This window comes from Scyliorhinus canicula, chromosome 12 (genome assembly GCF_902713615.1).
Source record: "Scyliorhinus canicula chromosome 12, sScyCan1.1, whole genome shotgun sequence".
Lineage (NCBI taxonomy): Eukaryota > Metazoa > Chordata > Chondrichthyes > Carcharhiniformes > Scyliorhinidae > Scyliorhinus > Scyliorhinus canicula.
The window spans coordinates 133,430,553-133,453,491 of NC_052157.1; the positions used below are offsets into that span (position 1 = coordinate 133,430,553).

Here is a 22,939-nt window from a genome sequence, read left to right on the forward strand (position 1 = left end):
AAAGAGCAGTTAATTAAATTGAGCTGGAGGGGTGCATGCCCTTTATGAAAAATGGTCTTCACCCTATTCATTCAGTGGAGAAACATGTGGGCTCCCATGTTGGAGACCGACCATCGCTTCGCTGCCTGGTTTTCCACAATGTGCTTTTCCCAACCATACCCATATGCCCAAGAGCAAAGTGTGTCACAGGGTATCTCTTTAATGTAGCGGCCATTATGTAATACAAGTGCTGCAGAAAGTTAAGGCAGAGCGCAACACAGGCAAAGAGTTCATGTCACAGGAGATGGAATTAGTTAACAAAATTAATTAAATGCACAGTTGCATTAACATGTATCAAAATAATGTTGATTGGTCTATTTTTTTATTTATTTTTTTTTAAGATCAATACTTTTCTTGTGCCCACAACAAATAATCCTAAAATTGCGTGCATATTTAAGGTTTAACACTCCCATTGTGCAAAGTCACAGGAGTGCTGTGATTGAAAGAAAGGATAAATTGGAGATCGGGTGAGAATATGGTAGTACTGATTGACTGAATCCCTGTCTCGTATCATCTCCTGCCCGAGGCATGGGATTGGTGAATTCACTTTCATTAAAATCTTGATCAAGCATTGAATTCTAAGAAAACATCTAAGCAGACAATTCCAGATTTCTCATTTCCATTTATCACAAAGGTAGCATTTCACTATGAGTGTGCAGCAAAATATTAATACCATTTTACAAGATATTTTACCAGCTTAAATGTTAGTAAACTTTTTCAAAACATGGGCTGAGATTTTCCACTGCCGCAGGTGTGTTTTCCAGTGGCAGAAAGAGCTTGCCATTGACCAACTAGGATCAGGAACCCCCCGGCCAATGGTGATCGGCCCCCGAAAAACCTGGCGCAAGGGAGGCCGGAATATCCCATCCATAGCTCAAAAACCAACAATTTAGATTTACTCTAATCCTAGTTTTTTTTTGAAATTATATAACATGGTTGTAGCACAAAATTAACCACTTCCGCAGATTAAAGGCAATCGGGAGTGGATAGAAAATAGTTAAGTATTTTTTACATCTTTAATAGAATGCAAATGGGTCACAGTCACCCTATTGCATCTTCCCGCTGGCGCAGGGTTTGAACCTCGATCCGACGCCAGCGGGGGCCCGGATCATCAGAATGGGATCAGTCCCCACGGCAATCCTGATTTCTGCCCGATGCTGGATTCGCCCCTGCTCGTGCCGGAAAATCCAGATCATAGTGTGTGTTCATTTTGACTGTGGAGATGCAGATATTAAGTGAAAAATATTTGAAGATTTAAAAATAAATCGAGATGGAAACTAAAGTATTAAAAAAAGTGAATTTAGTTTGTTCCGAACAAAATCATTTTCATATAAAAAAAACATCTTTATTTTCCTGATTGAAAATATACACAAGATAAATATGCACCCCAAATTGTCCCTGGGCTAGATTTATTGTACATTTGGTATTTGAGCAGGGAGGCAAGTCATGCTGTATATTGCTGCATCTGCAAGCATAGGATGAATAGAATTTTAACAGCAAAATTTAAAAGCATAATAGGGCAGGTGGAATTAGGAGAGAGAGTGAGAGAAAACATTTGTAAAACCACACTTTAAACCCAAGAAGCAAAAAGCATGTTAGTGTGCAAGTTGTCTTCATCCATTTTAATGCATCCTTGGGCTATGAAGTTCAAAGAGCAGATTTATTACCAACTATGACAACATTTTAACATCCAAATTGCGTGCCAAAATTCTAATAATGATAAGCAACTGCAAGTATTTGACAGTGAACCTCTGCAGTAGCTTTATATTTTAATTTTAGAGAATTGTGGCCTGCATTAAGTTTTTAATAGTCAAAGACAAGAAGGTTGTGGCCCTTGGTTTTGTTAAATTCAGGAATAATTTCTCATGAATAAGACAAAAGTCTCACATTAAACAAAGGTTATTTTTTAAAGTGACTTACTCAGCTTCACTCTTCGATATGGTCTTTCCCAAGGCCAGAACTTCGGCCACCTGGGCAACCACAGGGTCATAGTTCAAACTGGCAACTGCAACAACCTTATCCTCTCTGAAAATAAAATACAGAATATTACAGCTAGAAAAATTTCTAATTTCAGCAGAACAATTTAGAATCATTGTTTTTATTCTTCTAAAAATGTTCACACTAAAGGCTTACTTGATGTAAAATGCCACAAACTTCAGTTCATTAATGGTGCCGTGTATGATGACTTCTTCATAACCTGCGCCATATCCTGCCAAATTATCAAATGTAAACTTTTAAAGAAAACTTTAAATAACTTGGAAATTCAGCAAGACCATCACATTTTGTGTGCACTGACTGGAAACACAGTCTCCGCCAAGTGGATTTAACAGATAACACATAATTGTAGAATGGTTACAACACAGAAAGGCCATTCATACCATCAAGTCCATGCTGGTCCTGTGAGAAATCTTAGCTAGTCACACTCCCCTGCCCTTCCCCCACCATAAAAAGAGGGATCCCTAATCGTTTTGTATCACGAACAGAATCTTTTAACAAGTTCCTGAAATCTAACACATTATTCAAACTTGGAATAGGAGTACAGTTATCATTGGAAATTTAAAAACCTTGCCATTAAATAAGCACTTTAGGGTGACACAGGCTTTCATGCTGTGATCGCTTTAATCAGAGTGTGTGCGCATATGGAGGAGCTTTGGGGCAGCTGGTGGGCAAATCAACAAAGAGAGAAATAGCCAAGAAAAAAAAGTAATAGGGCCCATATTTGTTTCGTTTTCATAAATAAAAGTTAGCAAATTATTGAGTACACAGCCAAATTTTTAAAGATGGCATTTGCACATCAAGCTCAGGTGACCAGAACTTAGTACTGAAAACAAGATTAAAACACATGTATGACAGCGGACTCCAAACTAAGTAAGTCAATACTGCTGTGCGAAATGGTATTGAACGTCCACACACAAATAAATGCTGAGGAAAATGTTGAAAAGACTGCAACAAGCTGTCAGAAATATCTTCGAAACGCTTTCACTAAAACTACATTTTAAAAAAATTGTGGGAGGAAAGTATTTGAGGAGAGAAAGGGATAGCGATGAATTAGTGACATGTATTTTGCTGATGTAATCTAATTAGAAAGGAGGGGTTTCCCTTTATGCTTCAGGTCCTCAAAATGCCCCAGAGTACTCATCAGCTGATGAATTACTTTCTGAAGTGTATGCACTGGTGTCTAAACAAATTCTTTATTCATGTTGCACATTATCCATCACAATATCTTATCAGCTGGGCCTCAAGGCACAGAATACTGACAATACAAAACCAGTCCTCGAGTGACAAATTATGCTGCAGTGGTTCTGTTGGACCAATGTCACAGTAATCCTTGGCGACTAAAATTATGCACAGGACTACTTAGTTAAAACAATGCAACGTAAAATCACTTCACAACCGGTCATTTATTTTCGTGGGCGGGCTCTGACAAAAGCATTATTGCAGTGGCGCTAGCTGCCGAGTAACAGCTGGAGGCAGAAACTCTGACCATTTTTTTTCTCTTCCCTAAGCTTGAGGCAATCTTTATGCCTTGCTGCTGGATGTTCTTGGATCAGTACAAGTCAGGAGGCAGACCCTTCCCTGTGGTTTTGATGCTCAGCCTCAGGCATTGGTGAAATCTGTCTTTATTGCCCATGTTGTGAAAGGAAGTGTTGTGCCACTAGGAGAGCAGTGACCCCCCTTTCACCATATTTTACTCCACAGGTTGTACTGCCTACCCAACATAGAGGCCTGTCCACTCCAAAAGGCATCCTGTAAGATCATATCGTTCAGACATAAATTGGTAATCGATTTTCATTTACAAGATTTATAATTACACTGCAGAAATAGTAAATAGCAACTCTTTTTTGTTTTTGAAAATATTTTTATTCAAGTTTTTGATATTTTAAACACCCAACATAGCAAAGAAAAAAAACAATACCAACTCCCATCCCTACCCCCCCAATAACCTCAACCAAACATCCCACTTTGCACCCCCACAGCTCCCCGTTAACTGCTGACAGTAACCAGCTCCTTGAAATGTAGCACAAAAAAACCCCATGACTTGTGGAACCCCTCACTCGCGTCCCTCAAAGCAAATTTCACGTTTTCCAGATACAAAAACTCAGCAACGCTTCTTAACACCATCCTTATAAAGCAACATATGCACACCACTTTAAACGTATCTTAAATACAAGAAATTGTCCAACAATTAACTTATACGAGTTGAGGACAACAGAAAGATTAGGCAGTCATCATGGAAACGTTTATTTCTGTATATATTTATGTAGCATTAAAGATGACACCGGGTCATAGCACGACTTACCCAGAGTTCAATTCAAAATTTGCACTTGCATCAGAAACTAGTCATCTCAAAAGACTTTCCTCATGTCCCTTCCTGCACAGAATCTCTTCATACGTCTTAAAAAGAGACATGGTGGCGATTTTGGGCCCATGTCAGCCTTTCTCAGGACAATGTGGGTGGGAAATTCGGGGAGAATAGAGAGTTTTCCAATTCGCGCCAGCAGAATGGCGTTTTCCGATTTTCCAGGCATTTCACTGTTGCCGTAACGAGAAAAATGCCACGGAGATAGCCAGCTGGAAAGTAAGTGGGGGCAGGTGAATATATACGGTCAAGCCCAGAGACACCAAATGAATGAAAAATCTCAGCTGCTACTGCCTCCTCCTCGTTCAGGGGCACTAGTGTTTTTCTTGGTGGAGAGGCTCTCAATTTTAAGTCCTTGACATTTTCATCACTCAGTACAGAATACTGTCAGGCACGAGAGGCCTGTGCATTAGTGTTAGCGGTGGCTGGGTAGGGGTTTAACCTTTCATGGATGAGGGATTGGGGCTGGGGACCCATGCCAGCAGCTGCGTGTCTTTAATGTGTTGTCACTGTGGGAGGTGGGAGAGTCATGGTACTGCCATCCTCAAACTCCACGAGGATGAAGCACCCACTGTGCACATGGGTTTACGGAGCCTGGCGCCATGAAATGATAAGGTGGAGGATCTGTATGTGTGATCAAAGTTATGTTTAATGTAAGAGTTATGTTACAATGGTGACATATTTCAACTGGTACCTAGGTTCACCTATGCCCACCAGCTGCCTATAGTTTCTTACTCTTCCTATCTTTCCCGCTACGTCTAGGTATACCCCCAGGATGCACTCAGAGTTTGAGGTGGCCTGCAGCCTTTCACTCCCTGATGCCTCGGGTGACTTTGGTGAGGGTCCGCTGGGGTAGGGGAGCTGGACCTTAAAGGTCCTGGCCTACGTTCAGGCAGCATACGTGTTCCAGGGCTGCACTCCTTGGTGTGCATGGCTAGGAGGTGCGTCACTCACAGGGAGAGGCTGTCTTATGGGCTGGACAACCCCAGGGTGGTAGGCCCTGTGCTGCGCTCCTGCTACTCCTCTTGCGCTTGGGTGCCCAGGGTCTCCTTGATGGGATCGATGGGGCAGCTGGAGCAAGACCCAGAAGCCCCGCCGTCCTCTGGTGCAGACACTCATGAGGTGAAACCCTGCACCATGGAGCTCAGGTCCTCAGCCATGGAGGTCATGAGACGACCAATGGAGTGCACATCCTGTGCCAAGGTCTTCGCTGCGGATGTCACCCTCGCAGTGGTGTCCTTATGGCGTTGGGAGTGACAGTACCATCACCTCAGAGAGAAGGCAATGGTATCCCCCAGTCGGCCTTGCAGTCTGAGGAGCGATGCAGTCGTCCCTTCTTGATGCTTGCAACTCTGCCTTTGTAGCTCCAGCAGCTCTGGGACGACCGGCCCCAGGGGCACGTCCTCAGCCGGGGGCTCAGCAGAGTCCTGGACTCTGGCTTCCCTCAAGAGTGCCGGTCCTGATGTCTATCCATGGTGGCTGCTGGGTGAGTTGCTATGAAGAGTGTAAGGGCAAAAGATGGTGGGAAGAGGGTCATGGGGATCAGTGGGATGGTCATTAGTTGGCATGGTGAGTATGAGGGACAATGGGGCTGGGTAGAAGGATGTTATTTGGCATGGAGACGATAAGGGGCTGAGGGGTGAATGGGGCATGAGTTTTCATTGATGGAGTGTACGGAGAGGTGAAAGTATGTGAGCTTGAGAGCTATTTTTGGTTTTAATGTTTTAAAAAAGAAAAACACAACTTGGATTAAGTCTCAGATTATCTCTCCAAGGGCAGCATGGTGGCGCAGTGGTTAGCCCTGCTGCCTCACAGCACCGAGATCCCAGGTTCGATCCTGGCTCTGGGTCACTCTCCATGTGGAGTTTGCACATTCTCCCAGTGTTTGCGTGGGTTTTGCCCCCACAACCCAAAGATGTGCAGGGTAGGTGGATTGGTCACGTTCAATTGCCCCTTAAAATCGGGAAAAAATGAATTGGGTACTCTAAATATATTAAAAATAAGATTATCCCTCCAAACTCTGTGTTTGGACTAGAGAATGAATATTCAGCTCTGTATCTTCCTATGCCTCCAATACATTTGCTATCATAGAGGTCTAAACTGCACAGAATATTACAGTAGGGGATTAAATCAATACTGCACACAAGGGAGGCCATGGCGTAGTGTTATTGTCACTGGATTAGTAAACCAGAGACCCAGAGTAATGCTCTGGGGATCCCGCCACTGCAGGTGGCGAAATTTGAATTCAATTTTTTAAAAATCTGGAATTAAATCTAATGATGACCACGTTGATTGTCGTAAAACCCATCTGGTTCACTAATGTCCTTCAGGGAAGAGGATTTGCTGTCCTCACCTGGTCTCCATGTGACTCTTTCCCCCTCCCCCCCCAGGGCAATTAGGATGGGCAGTAAATGCTTGCACAGCCTGCAACTAAATTCAATATCAACTCCTTGATTTTATATTCAATGCCTCTTCATGTTTCTGGAAACTGGGCTTTTGTTTTACAGATAGGAATTGGAAAAAATAAATTGCTTTAAATTGGGTTTTTATATGGAGTACTTAAAAAATATATATATACTGTGGCCACCTAAAATGGTGTCCAGCAAGGGATGCTGGGAAAAGTGGTCAAGGGTATGGACAAGCAGGCTGCAGAGCTCATCAAAGTTGCAGCAAAAGACTTTGCAGGCATCAAACGATTTCACAGGCTGATGCAGATTAACATAAGCAAAAGGCCATCTCCAGGCCACCCCAGGATCAATAGAACTGTCCTGTTAATCACACTTGTTTACCAGACAAGTGGCACCTAACTTCCATATTTGGAAGGCGTACATGTTTTCAACACCTTCAGGCATGGCCACTGAGTGCCCACCACAAAATTGATGTGGCAGCCCCTGTTTGGGCTTGGTCGATCAATTGATTGACAAATGATCCAGGCACCGCCCACCAGGAGTCACGAAATTCAAACAGCATAAAATTTACTGCACAGATCCATTCTTTCTCTTGAGCATCAGTAACTAACAACGGTGACTTCCACCGGCTGACGAAGGAGACCATCCACGCTACCAACAGAAGGAAGACAGAGCCAGAAGAGAACCAGATCGATAATCAACTAACAGACTACAGGACTGGAATTACAGATAACAGGCCTGCATCTGCCCAGCACTTGTCAGTCACTGCCAAGTTAAGTTAAGATCTTGGAACTATTGGTGTATAGTGTAACCTATGATTGGGAGTGTGTGATTGAATAACCATAACAATTGTGTGCGTGTGAATAAATATTGTTCTGTTTTATAAACAGAGTCTCAGTCAGTTGCCCACCGCCTACAGGTTAAAACACACTGTGGTTGAGAAAGGGCAACAATACGAAACAGACACCTGGATTCATGTATGCTTGATATGTTAACACGAGTACCTTCACCACATGGACTGCAGAAGTTCAAGGTGGCGGCTCATCAACACCTTCAATGCTGGACTTGCCTGTGACATCCACATCCTGTACATGACTAAAATGAGGAAGTTGTTCTCTCATAGATTAAACATTTGGCACTTTTTTTAAGCTGGACTGCTGATTCAGAAAGACAACTCTCATTATGGTGTTGGAAAATCTTTTGATCTTTATCTAACAAGGGTGAATGGCAGGTTTTTGAAACAAAACCAACAACAAAAGTAAAGACAGGCCACTAAATGGATTGAAACATCAGACTGCAGGGAGATTATTCCGTTCAAATCAGGAAAGATGAGCTAGAGAAGCCAAAGATAAGAAATAGAAACCGACTTAGACCCACCGCATGTCACCCATTGGTCTGCTCCACTATTCAATATGATCATAGCTAGGGCAGCACGGTGGCCTAGTGGCTAGCACAACCGCCTCACGGCGCTGAGGTCCCAGGTTCGATCCCGGTTCTGGGTCACTGTCCGTGTGGAGTTTGCACATTCTCCTTGTGTCTGCGTGGGTTTCACCCCCACAACCCAAAAATGTGCAGAGTAGGTGGATTGGCCACGCTAAATTGCCCCTTAATTGGAAAAAATAATTGGGTAATCTAAACTTATTAAAAAAAAATATATGATCATAGCTAATCTCCTGAACCCCACCTGTACGTTTCCTCCCTATATCCCCCCCCCCCCCCACCCCCTCCAGATTCCGTGGCCAAATGTCTACCTATCTCAGCTGTAAATATGTTCAACACTGCAGCAGCCCTTGATGGCTAGACAATTCCAGAGATTCACAAAAAATCTAGGAGGTGAAGAAATTTCTCCTCATTCAAGCCCTAAATTATCATTGCCTTATCCCGGATTGTTCTGGATTCCTCAACCCAGGGAAACAACTTGTGTGTCTACTATCAAGTCCCTTCAGAATCTTGCATGTTACAATGAGATTGCCTCTCATTCTTCCAAAGTCTGGAGAACATCGGCTCAGTTTACACAGCCTCTCACCATAGTGAACACGCCGTTTCCTGAACGCAATCTACGCTCTTTCCTGAACGCAACCTAGTGAACTTTCTCTGGATCATCTTTGATGGAATACATCCTTCCTTAAATATGGAGATCAAAACTGTGCATTGACATAGACAACATTGCATAATTTGCACAAATATTTATATTGATTGAACTGAAGGATTCTAGAACTACAGTTGGTGAACGATTGTGCAGATAACAATCTTTACTCAGCTTTCTATTTATCTACTAAGTGAAATATTACAAGCATACATCACCTAACACAACCTGGTTTCAGGAACTGTCTCTATTTAAACAAATTAACAAATAAGTTAACAGCCCTTAAAGGGAACTGTAACTTAAAACAGATTCTTCAATGGAAACCAAATTAAATGAAAAAGTAATTTCTGGGGCTGATGGTGCACTGCAGCTCCTGCTAAGCACACCGGTCACTGAAGGCCTCAAGCGCAACAGCGAACAACGCACACTCCCCTTCCAATGGCACCCGGGTGCAAGCGTAGCCATGAAGAGGTGGGACAGACAGGAGACTTTCCAGCAGTTGAGTGAATTGTTGCTCTGTAATTGTGAAGAAAGCAATACAGCGCTGGATTCCATGACTGGTTCTGATTTGTAGCTCCACAACCCATTTCTCTCCCCACCCCACCCACAAAAAGTATGCATAAATCTCTCAAATTCTCCATTATCTGGTTGATGGTTGGAAATTTACTGAACAAAATCGCTGTTGAATGGGATTTAAGGAATTACAAGCAAAGCAAAGATCTGGGGCGGGATTCTCCGCCGTTGGGATGCTCCGTTTTTCCTGACGGGAAACCCCATTGACCGCCCGGTGTAATGGAGAATCCCGCCAGCCGGTCTAGGCAGAAATGTGGTGCGGCGGGGCGGAGAATCTAGTCCCCGGTCAAGCTTTGTGATAACGGCTTTTGTTGAAGTAACTATCCCCATGTGCTGTGTTCGTTATGCTAACATCAATCTGTTATGGGCCAGGGTTTAGAGAACACCAAAGTATATCATGGAGTTCACCTGACACACAACTTTTAATAGATTTTGGTTATGGGGAGCACAAGTGCCCACTTTACAGGTGTGATGCAACAGAGGTCTAAAGTATTTTTAAAACAAAACAATGTTTATTCTATGAATCCAGTTAACATTTTATAAACGCACAGGAAACATCTTACTAACTACCAACACTGATAACCCCCCAAAAAGATACAGTACTCTATAGATAAACCTTAGTAACTTTCCTAACAACATCCATAAGCCAAAAACACTTTTTAACAAAGACAGTTTCTCTACAGAGAACAGTTATCACTTTTAAATTATCAAGTGATCTAAACACCTTGTTTAACATACACAGAAAGAGACCAGTATGCATCTGCTTGGTTTGAATTCAGCTCTCCAACTGAAAGTGAAACTAAAACACAGAGCCAAAAAGAGCTTCCGGCTCAAAACGAAAGTAAAAAGCAGAATCACAATCCAGCTCCCACCCACACAATGACATCACTGAAGCCATTTGATAAAACACACTTTTTTTAAAGGGACTCTCACATGACAAATCCAAATTCTGGAGGTAGTTCAGATATCTGGAGAGGATCATGAGGATTTGACATGGTGGTTGCTTGACATGATTGATATGGTGCTGTCAATTCCCGGGAACCGGTTCTGACAATTCCTTGGTGACCTTTCATGCGCTGTATTGACAACCCATTCCCTCAAATGCTGGTGGAACGACACTGCATTTGTTGCACAAGACAAGAGCAGATGTGGTTGCAATGGTGAGCTGATTTCAAACATTTTGAAGACCTTGTAGTGTGTGAGATTTCATTTGTAGATGCTCTCTCGATCATGTCTTTCTAGATTCAAGATTGCTGTCATAAAATAGCTGTAACCCCTTATCTGGTTGTGGTTGCTCCTTTGATGCCAGCTAGACTTGCATAGTTAAGATATTATTCGGTTACCTTTATCTCACAACTAGTAGGAGTTAATGTTGGCAACAGCTGTCATGAAAGGTAATCTGCTGGATTGAGCTTGCCTGATTTAGCGGAGTGGTTTTCTCAGGGTCAAATAGGTATTTGAACAACTTGCTTACATCTTTTGTTTGAACTGATGTTTGAGTGATGCAGTTCATTCCCACTTGCTGGTCTCTTGTCAGATCGTTGTGTGGGGGGGGCAGACACTGAATGAATCAACTACAGTACGTGATGAGCCCCAGCAAACTTTTGACTTCTTGCATGTTTGTACCGTCCACAACATTTGCAATCGCTTCAAATTTCCATGGATGAGGTGGTACTCCTTCACTGCTCAACACATGATTGAAGAATTTGCTCGGCTTCATTGAACAAGCACTTGTCTTTGATCAAGATGAAGTCACATTCTCCAAGGCATTGTAGGCGTGTCTGGAGTTCACTTTAAGTGTGACCATAGGTGATTTTCCCAGAACACCTACAATGCAGAAGGGGGCCCATTCGGCCCCATGCACAACTTGCATGTACCGCCTCTCAGCTTGTTAATACCAGTGAAGCAGTTAGCAAACAATTCAAGGACGTTGTTGTATGCGTAGGAGTTGCGTATGTGACAGGAATCATGTGTAGGTCTGCCACTGTGTGGAAAATGCGTGTCACATTTCCCAGATAGGACATAAAATACAGCATTTGTTCTGGTGCTTTTGAATGAGATTGCCATTTCAAAAGGTCCTGAGGATTTGTGATGGCTTGTCACTAGGAGTGTAGGGAATATTTTTTATATTTCCTGGCTTGAAGAAAATGGGTCAGTCTGAAGTTTCTTGAATGTTTTGTCTCTCATGACACTGGCAGATGCTCCTGTATCTATAGGATCATAGACTTTACAATTCAGAAGGCGGCCATTTGGCCCATCAAGTCTGCACCAGCCCTTGGAAAGAATACCCTGCCCAAGCCCACATCTCAACCCTATCCCCACAATCCAAGCATCAATGTCTGAGCAGCCAATCAGTGTCCCATGTGTCAGGCTTGCAGTGCCTGAAGAGGGGAAAAAAGTACCTTCAGAGGAAGCAACTGGACTAGTCATCCAGAGACCCAGGTTAATGCTCTTGTGACCCTGATTCAAATCCCACACGAAAGCTGGCAAAATTTGTTGACCATGAAAACAGTGTCAATTGTAATAAAACCAACCTGGTTCACTTCATGTCCTTCAATCATCCCTTCTTGGTCTGGCCTACGTGACTCCAGATCCACAGCAATGTGGTTGACTCTTAACCACAATGGCCCAGCAAAGCCTATCAGTTCAAGGGCAATTAGGGATGGGCAATAAATGCTGGCCCAGCCAGTCATGCCCTCATTTCATAGATGAATTGGAAAAAAAAAAAATCTACCTCTACTTTGGCTAGTCACCTCAGCAGTTGACTTTGCTGGCAAGTGGCACTCACGAACCAAGTGGTCAGATTTTTCGCAGACTTTGCAGTTATCAGTAGTCAGACACTATTGGAGTGAGTAAGCACCTCCACACAGTGGAAATACTGTCTGGACAAGTTGGAATGCGGTTTGAGAGACTGCAGTTGTTGCTTTGCAAGTCATTGCTTGGCACATGAAGAATGAACAGTGTTCACAGGAGTTGAACAAGGGAGTGAGATTTTTGGCAGCCTCAGGTGGAGTAACTCAAGATTCTGGAAGCAACAATAACCTTACTAACTCCAACAGGTCTGACAGCTTTCAGTCTTTCTCAAATGCTTTTTGATGTCGTTGACTGGAGAGACAACCGTCAATTATTTTTGTGTTTAGATTTCCCTTCTGACAATTTTCCAAAGTTACAGTTGCCTCAAGCGCACGCACAGTATTGTTCAATTTTCACATTTGCTTATTTCCTTGTGTCTCAAGATGATAGTCAGTCATTTTTCTCAGATGCAATTATATCACAAACTTCTGCCTCTTCACCACTATAGTGGAAACGGCCATTTTCCTTCCATTCTCCATGATGGAAAAAGCTGCCAAATCTACAACGTGTCTTAGTCACTGTTGCCAATGTGGGAATACAGATAATGGCTCTGGATGTGCTGCCAAAAGGTGGTAGATTTGCTATTGTTTATTTAGTTAATAAATCTCCCGTTTGTTGAAAGTCCCTTGTGCAGTCGTTGATTTCACAGACTACGCAAAACGACAATAGCGATGAAACATCTCTTAAAAGCTTTCCCACTTTTTTGATCTGAGCTTGTGTTTTCAAGGAAAAAAAAAGAGTGTTTCTCAAAATCTGTAGCTTAAAATACTGACTGAACCCAAATGCTGTTTTCTCTGCAGAGAGTATAGGAAAACAGCCCAAAGTTTTATTCCGACATATTTTGCAGTACCCGCGTCATCAGTGTGAGGTTCATAGGACTTGAAACAGCCAGAGACATGAGGCTGATCAGAATTTAAAAGTCCATGAGCACATGACTCCTTTCATTAAAGCAGCTTCGTCATACTCCCTGCTTCTGCTTGCAGACTCCCATCTGCTGGCACAAAATCCTCAAGCAAACAATAATGTATGACACGGCACTTTTCAAAACACTAATGCAACACAAGAGTCTTTACATTAAGACAGGCATTTTCAAAGTTGGGGACGCGACCCGCGAGTGAGTCACAGGCGGGTGTTGGGAGGGTCACGGAGCTGTCCTTTGTGGCGCTCCAGACTGTGCAAATTCACGGGCAGCAGCTGGCTTTTAACAATGCCGGCTGCGAGCGGCCTTCAAAAAGGCCGCGACCGTATTAAACAAAATGCGGCTGCACTGCGCATGCGTGCCCGCTCATCGGTGCGCAAGCGCAGATTGCCGGCGTGGGTCGCAAAGGTCGGCCGGTTTGGGTCATAAAGGTCGGCCAGGGTGGGTCCCGAAGGTTGGCAAAAATGGGACCCGGAAAAAAAAGTTTGAAAAACACTGCATTAAGGTATATACTGTTTCCGCAAGATCCTACCCAGAGATGCTACTTTATATTCCTCAGCATTGAACTACACCCGCTACCTGTTGCCCATTCCAATAACCTGTTTATCTTCTGCATTTTCCCCTCACAGGTAGCATTGTAGTTAAGTGTAAGAGCTGGAGGGAAGCCAAAATCTTCAGTCCTTTAAACACCTGCACTTCAACTCAACCAGAACCAGCAACATAACTACTTATTTGATCAGAATTCAGATTGTTAGATCACTTGGGCCATCAAGTATTATCTTCGGCTGAACAAGGTACAGGTTTCACAAGGTAAACAACAACTCCTGCTTTGCATCAATGCTAAACTTTCATGACCAGTCCACAGACTCACATTAGTTAATATGTTAGATGGGGTGTAAATGCACTTCAGAATCAAATCTAGTTTACCTTGTGCTTGGGGATCAGTTCGACCACCAGGGCAACTAATGTGGGAAGAGCAAACAGAGTCCTAAAGCCGACCAATCAGCATGTGATTCCCATGCAGTATAAATTGTTGTCCCATTACATTTTGGTCATTTCTTGCGAGTTATGCCGACAAGTGCACCCCGGCTGAGGGATTGGCTCCTGAACAACAGGAGTTATCTGCTGCGGTCATGGCTGATGATGCCAACGCGGATGCCTCAGACCAACAGTGATAACCACTACAATGACGCCAATGAAGCAACCAGCAGCATGATTGATCGGTGCATCGGCATCCTGAAGATGCGGTTCAGGCGCCTGGACCATCTGGAGGAGCCCTCCAGTCTAGCCCCAATAGAATCTCCCACATCATAGTGAGGAGGATAGCCAGGACATGTGACCTAGGTAGGCACAGGAGGCCACGCAATGTGCGCGCCACGGCCGCCATGAACAGGACACCCTAATCGCCACCATATTCGCCGACCAGGAGGCCTGGCCAGTGAGATTATGAACATCCCGTCCCGTACAACCCCCCCCTGCATCCCTCTCCGTAGCTGCTACCTGCTTCACTAGAGGTACTGGCCCTGGGTTGAAAGTATCAGCGGGTCTGGTCCATGGGACGGAGGATCATGAAGACCCACTCCGCAATGAACTCTGGGGCTCTGCATTATTTGACAAGTCTGACTCCTGCTCACAGTAGCACATTCCACCATCCACCTGGGTGATTCCTGCATGCATGCTGGCCGTACCATCATATGGTCCCATTGGACCCCTGGGGTGGCGGAGATATGCATGGGGTTGGGTACCTGGACAGCATGCAGTGGTGGGTCAAGCACCATGTAGGTCCTACCACAAAGTGCCCCCACATATCTAACCCAGTGCCCTGTGGCCACCAACTGCCCTGGGGACCTGGCCTGTGCCTACCTTAAACACCCAGCCCAGCCCATCCTATCCCACGGACCGCACCCTTCCGATACAGCAGCGAGGCAGTTCGGAACATTGTTGAGGTATTTACTGTTAATGCACAGCTAATGTGCCCTAGGCCTTAAGGCTAAAGTATGTGTTTCACCTGTGTGGTGATCCACTGTGTAACTGTGTGTGTGCCGGTATTAGGGGATGTACAGTAGTACCTATATTACAGGTTTGCAGGTAGCCCCTGCCGGCTAGCTCCGCCCACAAGGAGCCGTATAAATATGCATGACTTCTCCTGATCAGCCATTCTACCAGCTGCAGTCGGAGGCCACACATCTGACTGTAATAAAAGGCTCTGTTGTACCAATCCGAGCCTTTAGTACAATTGATAGTGCATCAACCTGTGCCAACTTAGCTGATGTCCAACTTCCTTATGGGCCCTAACACTCCATCTAGGTGGGTCCCCAGGTGTGAAGGCAGCCTTCTGCAATTCGTGCCCTATGACCTTGCTCCCCTTTGGCAGCTGCCCTCTGGAGCGACCAGGCCTGGGCGGGCCCAGCAGTCGTCCAGGTACACCAGGTGGCATGGTGCCACCCTGGTCTGCTTGCTGCCTATCGGATGTGCCAGGGACAGGTTGGGGGGGGGGGGGGGGGGCGAATGGGACAGGACTCAGAGGTACTGTGGTGTCCTGGCTATAATGTTTTTTGATTATGGTGATGTTGAATCTTGATGTGAACATTAGACTTTTGTTGCAACAAAACTATTTATTACTAACACTACTCTAAGGATTACTATGTCTACAATTAATACAGTTGGAAATAATGGTCTCACGCTAACTTATACCAAGATACTACAGAGCTACTCTAATATGCAACTGGTATCAACTCTTTACTAACACCTTGGGCGGGATTCTCCGACCCCCTGCCGGGTCGGAGAATCGCCAGGGACCGGCGTGAATCCCACACCCACTGTCTCCCGAAGTCTCTGGCACTTAGATTCGGTGGGGACGGGAATCGCACCGCGCCCGTCGGCGGCGCCCCCCCCCCCGGGGCGATTCTTCAGCCCGCGATGGGCCGAAGTCCCGCTGCTGTCATTCTGGTCCCACCGGCGGAAATCAAACCACCTACCTTACCGGCGGGACTGGCAGGCTCCGGGATCCTTTGGGGGGGGGGGGGGGGGGACTTCCTTCTGCGTTGGCCATAGCATTCAGGATGGCCGATGCGGAAGTGACCCCCTCCCCAGCGCATGCACGGGGATGACGTTAGCAGCCACTGGCGCTCCGGCTCATGCGCAGACTTCCACCGTCCGGCGAAGTCCCTTTGGCCCCGGCTGGCGTGATGCCAAAGGCCTTTCCCGCCGGCTGGCGGGGCGCCAACCACTCCGGCGCAGGCCTAGCCCCTCAAGGGGGCTAGGCACCTTTGGGGCGGCCCGAGGCTGGAGTGGTTCACGCCACTCCATCCCGCCGGGAGCCCCCGCCCCGCCGGGTAGGGGAGAATCCCGGCCCTTGTCCTGGAACACATGGTGTGTCCGGGTCACATGCCTGCATACTCACCCCACCTACTGTTTGGATGCGAGAACTACAACAGTAAAATATATAAAACTTATAATAAACATACAGTTGATGATGATCTACTCATTATATATAGATGATAGGCTACCTATCATCACACCGGCACCTCCCCTGCAGGAGTCACCGGCATGGACCCCATCAACTCCCCCTCCCTCAGGGTTCTCGATGGCCCCGGGCTACTCCCTGGGACGGAGGTGCTCCGCCCCCACCTGGCACTGCTAATCCTTGGAGGTCCACTCTCGTCTCGACCAGGGTCTCCATGCTCCCAGCCATGGAGCACGGGGACAGGAATTGGGCCACGTCACTCAGGGTCCATGTCACATTGCTCAAGGATCGTGCCACATCAATTAGTGCCAGGCCACATGTCCCATAGGGCCATCACTATTCACTGCAGGCTCACTTTGATTCCTGATGCCGACCTCCGCCTTGGTGACTGCCCGCTCTCTGACCCCACCAACTAGGCCCAATGCCTCCAGCTCTGTGTCAGTGAAGGGCCGCAGGTGCGGTCGGCCCCCTACGGTCTTCTTAGACTCCCTGCGGTTGTGAGCCACCTTCCTCTGGGGGGGGGGGGGGGGGGGGGGGGGGGGGGGGGCGGGCATGGACAATGCACAGTGAGCCACACTTGGAAGTGGACAGCACAGGGGATCCACGGCTGGTGGCCTGTATGTGTGCAGGGCACCCAGCCATGTTGAGCGGTATGGGTGTCGGCATGTGATGCAGGGTGTGGTCCATGCGGACTGCTGGTGGGTGGGATTCAATCGCCCTCTTGGGATGGGGGGGGTCACTATGTGCGTGCAGGAAAAGGGTGGTGCTCGGGTGCAGTGGTGGTGAGTCACCCTGGCTGAGGTCATGCAGCTTCAGGCACTGCTGCTTGGTCCTGGCATTGGGGCCCACAAAGCTCAGGGCCTCTGCCACCTGCACGCAGGCCCAGTTGATGTCTGCGGGTAGTATCCTCCTTCCCATGCTGGGGCACAGGGTCTTCTTCCAATGCATCTGTGGGGTTGCTCTTCGGGGTGCCATTTTCTGGCTGGAATGAAATATGTGGAGAGTGGCGTGCTTTGTGCAGCTGCAGCTCGTCAGGCTCTCGCGTGCCAATCCCAACAAATCACACGTTAGCGTTAATTGGAATTGCACTAGTTCCATGTATTACTAGTGTTTGCCTATTGGAACGTCCTCAAGTCCCGAAAGACGTACTTGTTAGGGGAAATGGTCATTCTAAATTCTCCCTTAGTGTACCCGAACAGGCACCAGAGTGTGGCGACTAGGGGATTTTCACAGTAACTCCATTGCAGTGTTAATGTAAGCCTACTTGTGACACGAATAAAGATTATTATTGAATCACTCCAGGACAGACGCCGCTTTCGGGGTCGCAGAACTAACGTGATTCAGTCCCGGTGTCCCTGGCCCATGTCGCTCTTCAGAAATATTTAGATAATGAAAATATCACATACATCAGAATCGAAGAATCTCTATGGTGCAGAAGGAGGTCATTCAGCCCATTGGGTTTGCACCGATCCTCTAAAAAAAAGCATCCCCCCCACCCCCACTCCCCTTCCCTATCTCCATAACCTCACCTAACCTGCATATTCCTAGTCATTAAGGGGCAATTTAGCATGGCCAATCCATCTAACCTGCACTTTCTTTGGACTGTGGGAGGAAACCGAAGCACCTGGAGGAAACCCACGCAGACACGGGGAGAACGCTCAAACTCCACACAGACAATCAGCCAAGGCAGGAATTGAACCCGGGTCCCCTCCGCTATCAGAATGCAGTGCTAACCACTGTCATGGTGCCACCTCTCTCTAAATATTTACCTTCTTAAAAAACCTGGAGATAGAGAGAAAAGAAAGAAAAAGTGTTGCATTTATGTAGATCCATTACATGTAGGATTCTCTCACAGGCAGATTATATCTCCATCAAGGCAGGTTCAAGGTTGGCAGGTTATGATCTGGTTGAAAGCCAAACTTCAACAACTTGTTTAATCCACAGCAGCTGTGCTCACAGGTGTACCCCAAATCCTACTTGTGTAATTGGAGACCGCAATTGGTAGTGGGACAATTTATTTTCAGATATGAAAATTAGATCAGTGATATGTCAGGAGTGGGAATGGGTAAAAGAGAATTATTGAAATGGTAGCTGAGCATGCTCTTGGTGCACTGCGTTATTACAGATTATATTGTAGGCAGTAGGGAGTGACCACATTTATTTTGGTTGTTTCCCCAAGAATGGTGTTTCCCCCATCAAGTTACCATTACCTGCATATCGAAGGCTCTTTCCGTAAAAGAATGTCCAGAAGAATGGCACGGTACGAATGCCAATCTTTTTCCTTTGCATGTTCATTGCAGCAACATGACCTTAAAAAAAAGAAACAGGTCTTAAACCATTTACTTGTCCACATGCACAATGACACCTATATAACAACTTTAAGGCACCTTTAAACATAGCAAACCATTCCAAGGCAATTCACAAGAGCACTATAATATAAAATAGAACACTGAACCACATAAAGAGATACTGGATGGAGTTTAGATTCAGCAACAGAGGACCCCCCCCCCCCCCCCCCCCCCCCCCCCCCACCGCCCCGTCAGTTGGGGAACCAGTGGGAGCCTGGCATAGCTCTGTCTGGGAGGCCCAGTCCAAGTCCAATCATGTAGCTAACTGGCCAGCGTTGGCCCTCCCACGTCGTCAAGGGCCCCGAAGACTGCTGGCCAACCTCCATGGCTCGCAGTATCACGAGAGGCCGAGGCTGCAGTTAGTGATGCTCAAGAGGCTTTCACCAGGAATTTCTTACGATCCCAGACCAGGCCCCAAGAGCTGCTCGCACACTGGACAGGACAACTATTTTGTTTTAATTTTGTAAGACTCTGAAGAAAGACTACTTCGCTGCAGGAGTGGTTGTGCGAAGAAATAGGGATATAGTATATTCAAACAAACCTTATTACTAATACAGTATTAAAATTGTTCCAATTAAGGGGCAATTTAGCTAGGCCAATCCACCTACCCTGCATATCTTTGGGTTGTGGGAGCGAAACCCATGCAAACATGGGGAGAATGTGCTAACGCCACACGGACAGTGACCCAGGCTCAGAATCGAACCCAGGTCCTCAATGCCGCGAGGCAGCAATGCTAACCGCTGCACCACCGTGCCGCCCTAGGTGATTACAGAGATAGGGTTAGACCAAGGAGAGATTTGAAAACAAGGATACAAATTTTAAAACCACAACGTTGCTTGCCTGTTTTTTGTCATTCCTATGTCCTTAAATTGCATAAGTAGTTTTGGCTTTGTGATTAGTCTCAGTAACATTTTCCCAAGGATCAAACATCAACTGTGGAGGCCACACCCGCCTTCCACAGAAAAATATATTCAAAACCAAGTGATGGTTTTCAACGTTAAACATAATGGTTTGGAGCAAAGTAATACTATCTTCCCTGCCCTTTTGTTCAATGAGTGCAAAGAAAGTTGTATACATGTCACATAATGGGAATAGTCATATTTGTTCGAGTCCACAGCCAGCTTTGTAGACACCTATTACAATGGATCCACCTGATGGGGAAGGGTAACGTTGCTGATTTGTGTGGCACCTTGGCCTCTGCCCAACTATCATTAACGGGATCTGCAATCAGCGTTCCACCTAACCCTAGCATTCAAAAGTTTGGATTTTCTTTTCAAATATTCAGCACAAGGATGTAATGTTGCTGAATGAAGCACTTCACTACTTTTGATAACCAGCATCATTATAAGCAGCTCAAGGTTAGCGATGCTCCTCTAACAATTTGCTTAAATGGCAGCACGGTAGCATTGTGGATAGCACAATCGCTTCACAGCTCTAGGGTCCCAGGTTTGATTCCGGCTTGGGTCACTCTGTGCGGAGTCTGCACATCCTCCCCGTGTGTGCGTGGATTTCCTCTGGGTGCTCCGGTTTCCTCCCACAGTCACAAAGATGTGCAGGTTAGGTGGATTGGCCATGATAAATGTCCCTTAGTGTCCAAAACTGCCCTTAGTGTTGGGTGGGGTTACTGGGTTATGGGGATAGGGTGAAGGTGTGGACCTTGGGTAGGGTGCTCTTTCCAAGAGCCGGTGCAGACTCAATGGGCCGAATGGCCTCCTTTCTGCACTGTAAATTCCAAATTAAACAAGGTGCCATCTCATATTCTACACCAGTTACCCATGTGAACTCTCCAAATGACAATGTCAACTAACGCTGAATTTGGTTTGCACGGGATGGGCTTGTCAATAAACTGCATTGAGAAGGACAAACACATTTTAGTTTGCAGCCGACAGAGTGAGCCGATTTCCTAGCCAATAGGGCCTACAACATTCTCCAAAACGTGAAAATTAACCAAACCTCTGTGCTAGAAAAATAGTGGAAGAAATAGGAAAAACTTCATTTCCCACTGCAATTTGTAAAATAACATTTCTCAAATGACCATCTCATTACCTTGCCTATGCGCGAGTTGCCAGTGACCAATATTAACACTCTGGTTCTTGTGCAATGGAAGTGGAAATGAAGTAACATCCCCAGCTGCAAATACTTTAGCAACACTGGTCTGCATGAACTGAAACAAAGAACCAAAAAAAAAGAGAGAATAATCACTTTCCTGGTACAGTTCAAATTAGAGTTAGATTCAATCTGCCACAATATTCTATAATAATATTCAAGATGGTTCAATTTCTGTTCCAGCATAACTGGCCTTTTTGTAATTTTTAAAAAATCTATCATGTGATGCGATGCCAGCATTAATAGACCATTCCTAATTGCCCTCAAGGGGGCACTTAAGAGTCATTCACATTGATATGGAACTGGGGCAGTCACATGTAGGTCAGAACAGGTTAATACAGCAGATTTCCTTCTCTAAAAAGGACATTAGTGAAGCAGATGGGTTTCATGACAAATTGACAATTGTTTCGTGGTCACCATTAGACTTTAAATTCCAGATTTTTATGCACCATCTGCCGTGGTGGGATTTGAACCCTAACATTATTCTAGCAATAGTACTAAAGACATGTGCTCCAGAACTTGGCATGCCCCTCGTCAAGCTGTTCCAGTACAGCTACAACACGGGCAAGTCAAGTGTTCGAACTAACAAGGTCAGCTCAGAATATTTTCAGAATGCTCAGATTGCCCAGGGGACGAGGCAGGGGTGTTCACTCTCCCTGCTGCTCTTTGCCCTGACGATTGAGCTGCTGGCATATGGTATTTGGGGGTGGGTGAAAGGAGGACAGGATCGTGGGGATTTTGGTCTCTTTTCGGGTTACAAGTTGAACATGGGGAAAAGTGACATTCCCAATGGCCGGGGACAGGGGAGGAGTTTGGGGAGGATGCTGCTTCGGCTGATAGGGGCGGGTTTTTGTTACCTTGGGAGTTGGGCCCAGCTGCACAAGTTGAATTTGGCTCAGTTGATGGAGGGAATGAAGGCGGATTTAAATGGTGGGACGTGCTGCCACTGTCGGTCGCTGTTCGAGTCCAGAAGGTAAAGGCGACAGTGTTTCTGAAGTTTTTGTTTGTGTTTCAGGACCTCCGATCTTTGTGACCAAGTTCTTTGTTGGGAAGGTTAATGGGATAAATATTGAGGTTTGTGTGAGCGGGTGAGGCTCCTTGGCCTTGGAGGTTTTCTTGGAGCGGAATCGGGGGGGGGGTGTTAAGTTTTGCCGAAATTGCAAAACTATTATCGCACACCAAACATCGCAATGGTAAGGAAATGGTCCCTGGAGGAGGGGTCACTATGGGGATGGATGGAGGAGGCCTCCTGCCCAAGACCAGTTTGGGAGCACTATTTCCCACCTGCCAGATACTCCACAAGCCCGATGATGGTATCAGCGTTGAGGATGTGGAACCAGTGCCGGCAGCATTTTAGAATGGAAGGATTATCCTTGTGGACGCTGATTTATGACAATCATAGGTTTTCCCTTGTAGGGTTGGATGCGAGGTTCTGGGGTGGCAGCAGATGGGGATAGAATAATTTAGGGATTTATTTGTTGGAGGCAAGTTTGCAGACCTGGAAGGGAAATATCAGTTGCCAAAGGGGAACGGTTCACCTATCAACCTAAAGGTTGGGCATTTCATGTGGAAGGAGGGGGGTCTCGTTTCTGGCACTGCCACCCCTGATGCCGCAGGACAAATCTCGGTCCACGGAGCCCGGCTTCAGCCAATTCAATTCACTTCATGTGATATCCAGAAACAGCTGAAGGCACTGGATACCGCAAAGACTATAGGCCCCGACAATATTCTATCAATAGTACCAAAGACTTGTGCTCCAGAACTTGCCATGTCCCTTGTCA

At 45.9% G+C, this 22,939-nt stretch overlaps 1 protein-coding gene across 2 annotated transcripts in view; it reads right to left on the minus strand.

Moving 5' to 3' along the window:
• Positions 1–22,939, minus strand: part of aifm4 (apoptosis inducing factor mitochondria associated 4) — a 62,110-nt gene that overhangs the window by 1,570 nt on the left and 37,601 nt on the right. For both annotated transcript variants that reach the window (XM_038814199.1, XM_038814200.1), the window contains exons 15-18: positions 21,099–21,216; positions 18,915–19,013; positions 2,173–2,248; positions 1,960–2,064 (exon numbers count right to left, since the gene is read on the minus strand). In XM_038814199.1, the coding sequence (XP_038670127.1) occupies positions 1,960–2,064; positions 2,173–2,248; positions 18,915–19,013; positions 21,099–21,216 (398 nt within the window). The remainder of the gene's footprint in view (positions 1–1,959; positions 2,065–2,172; positions 2,249–18,914; positions 19,014–21,098; positions 21,217–22,939) is intronic.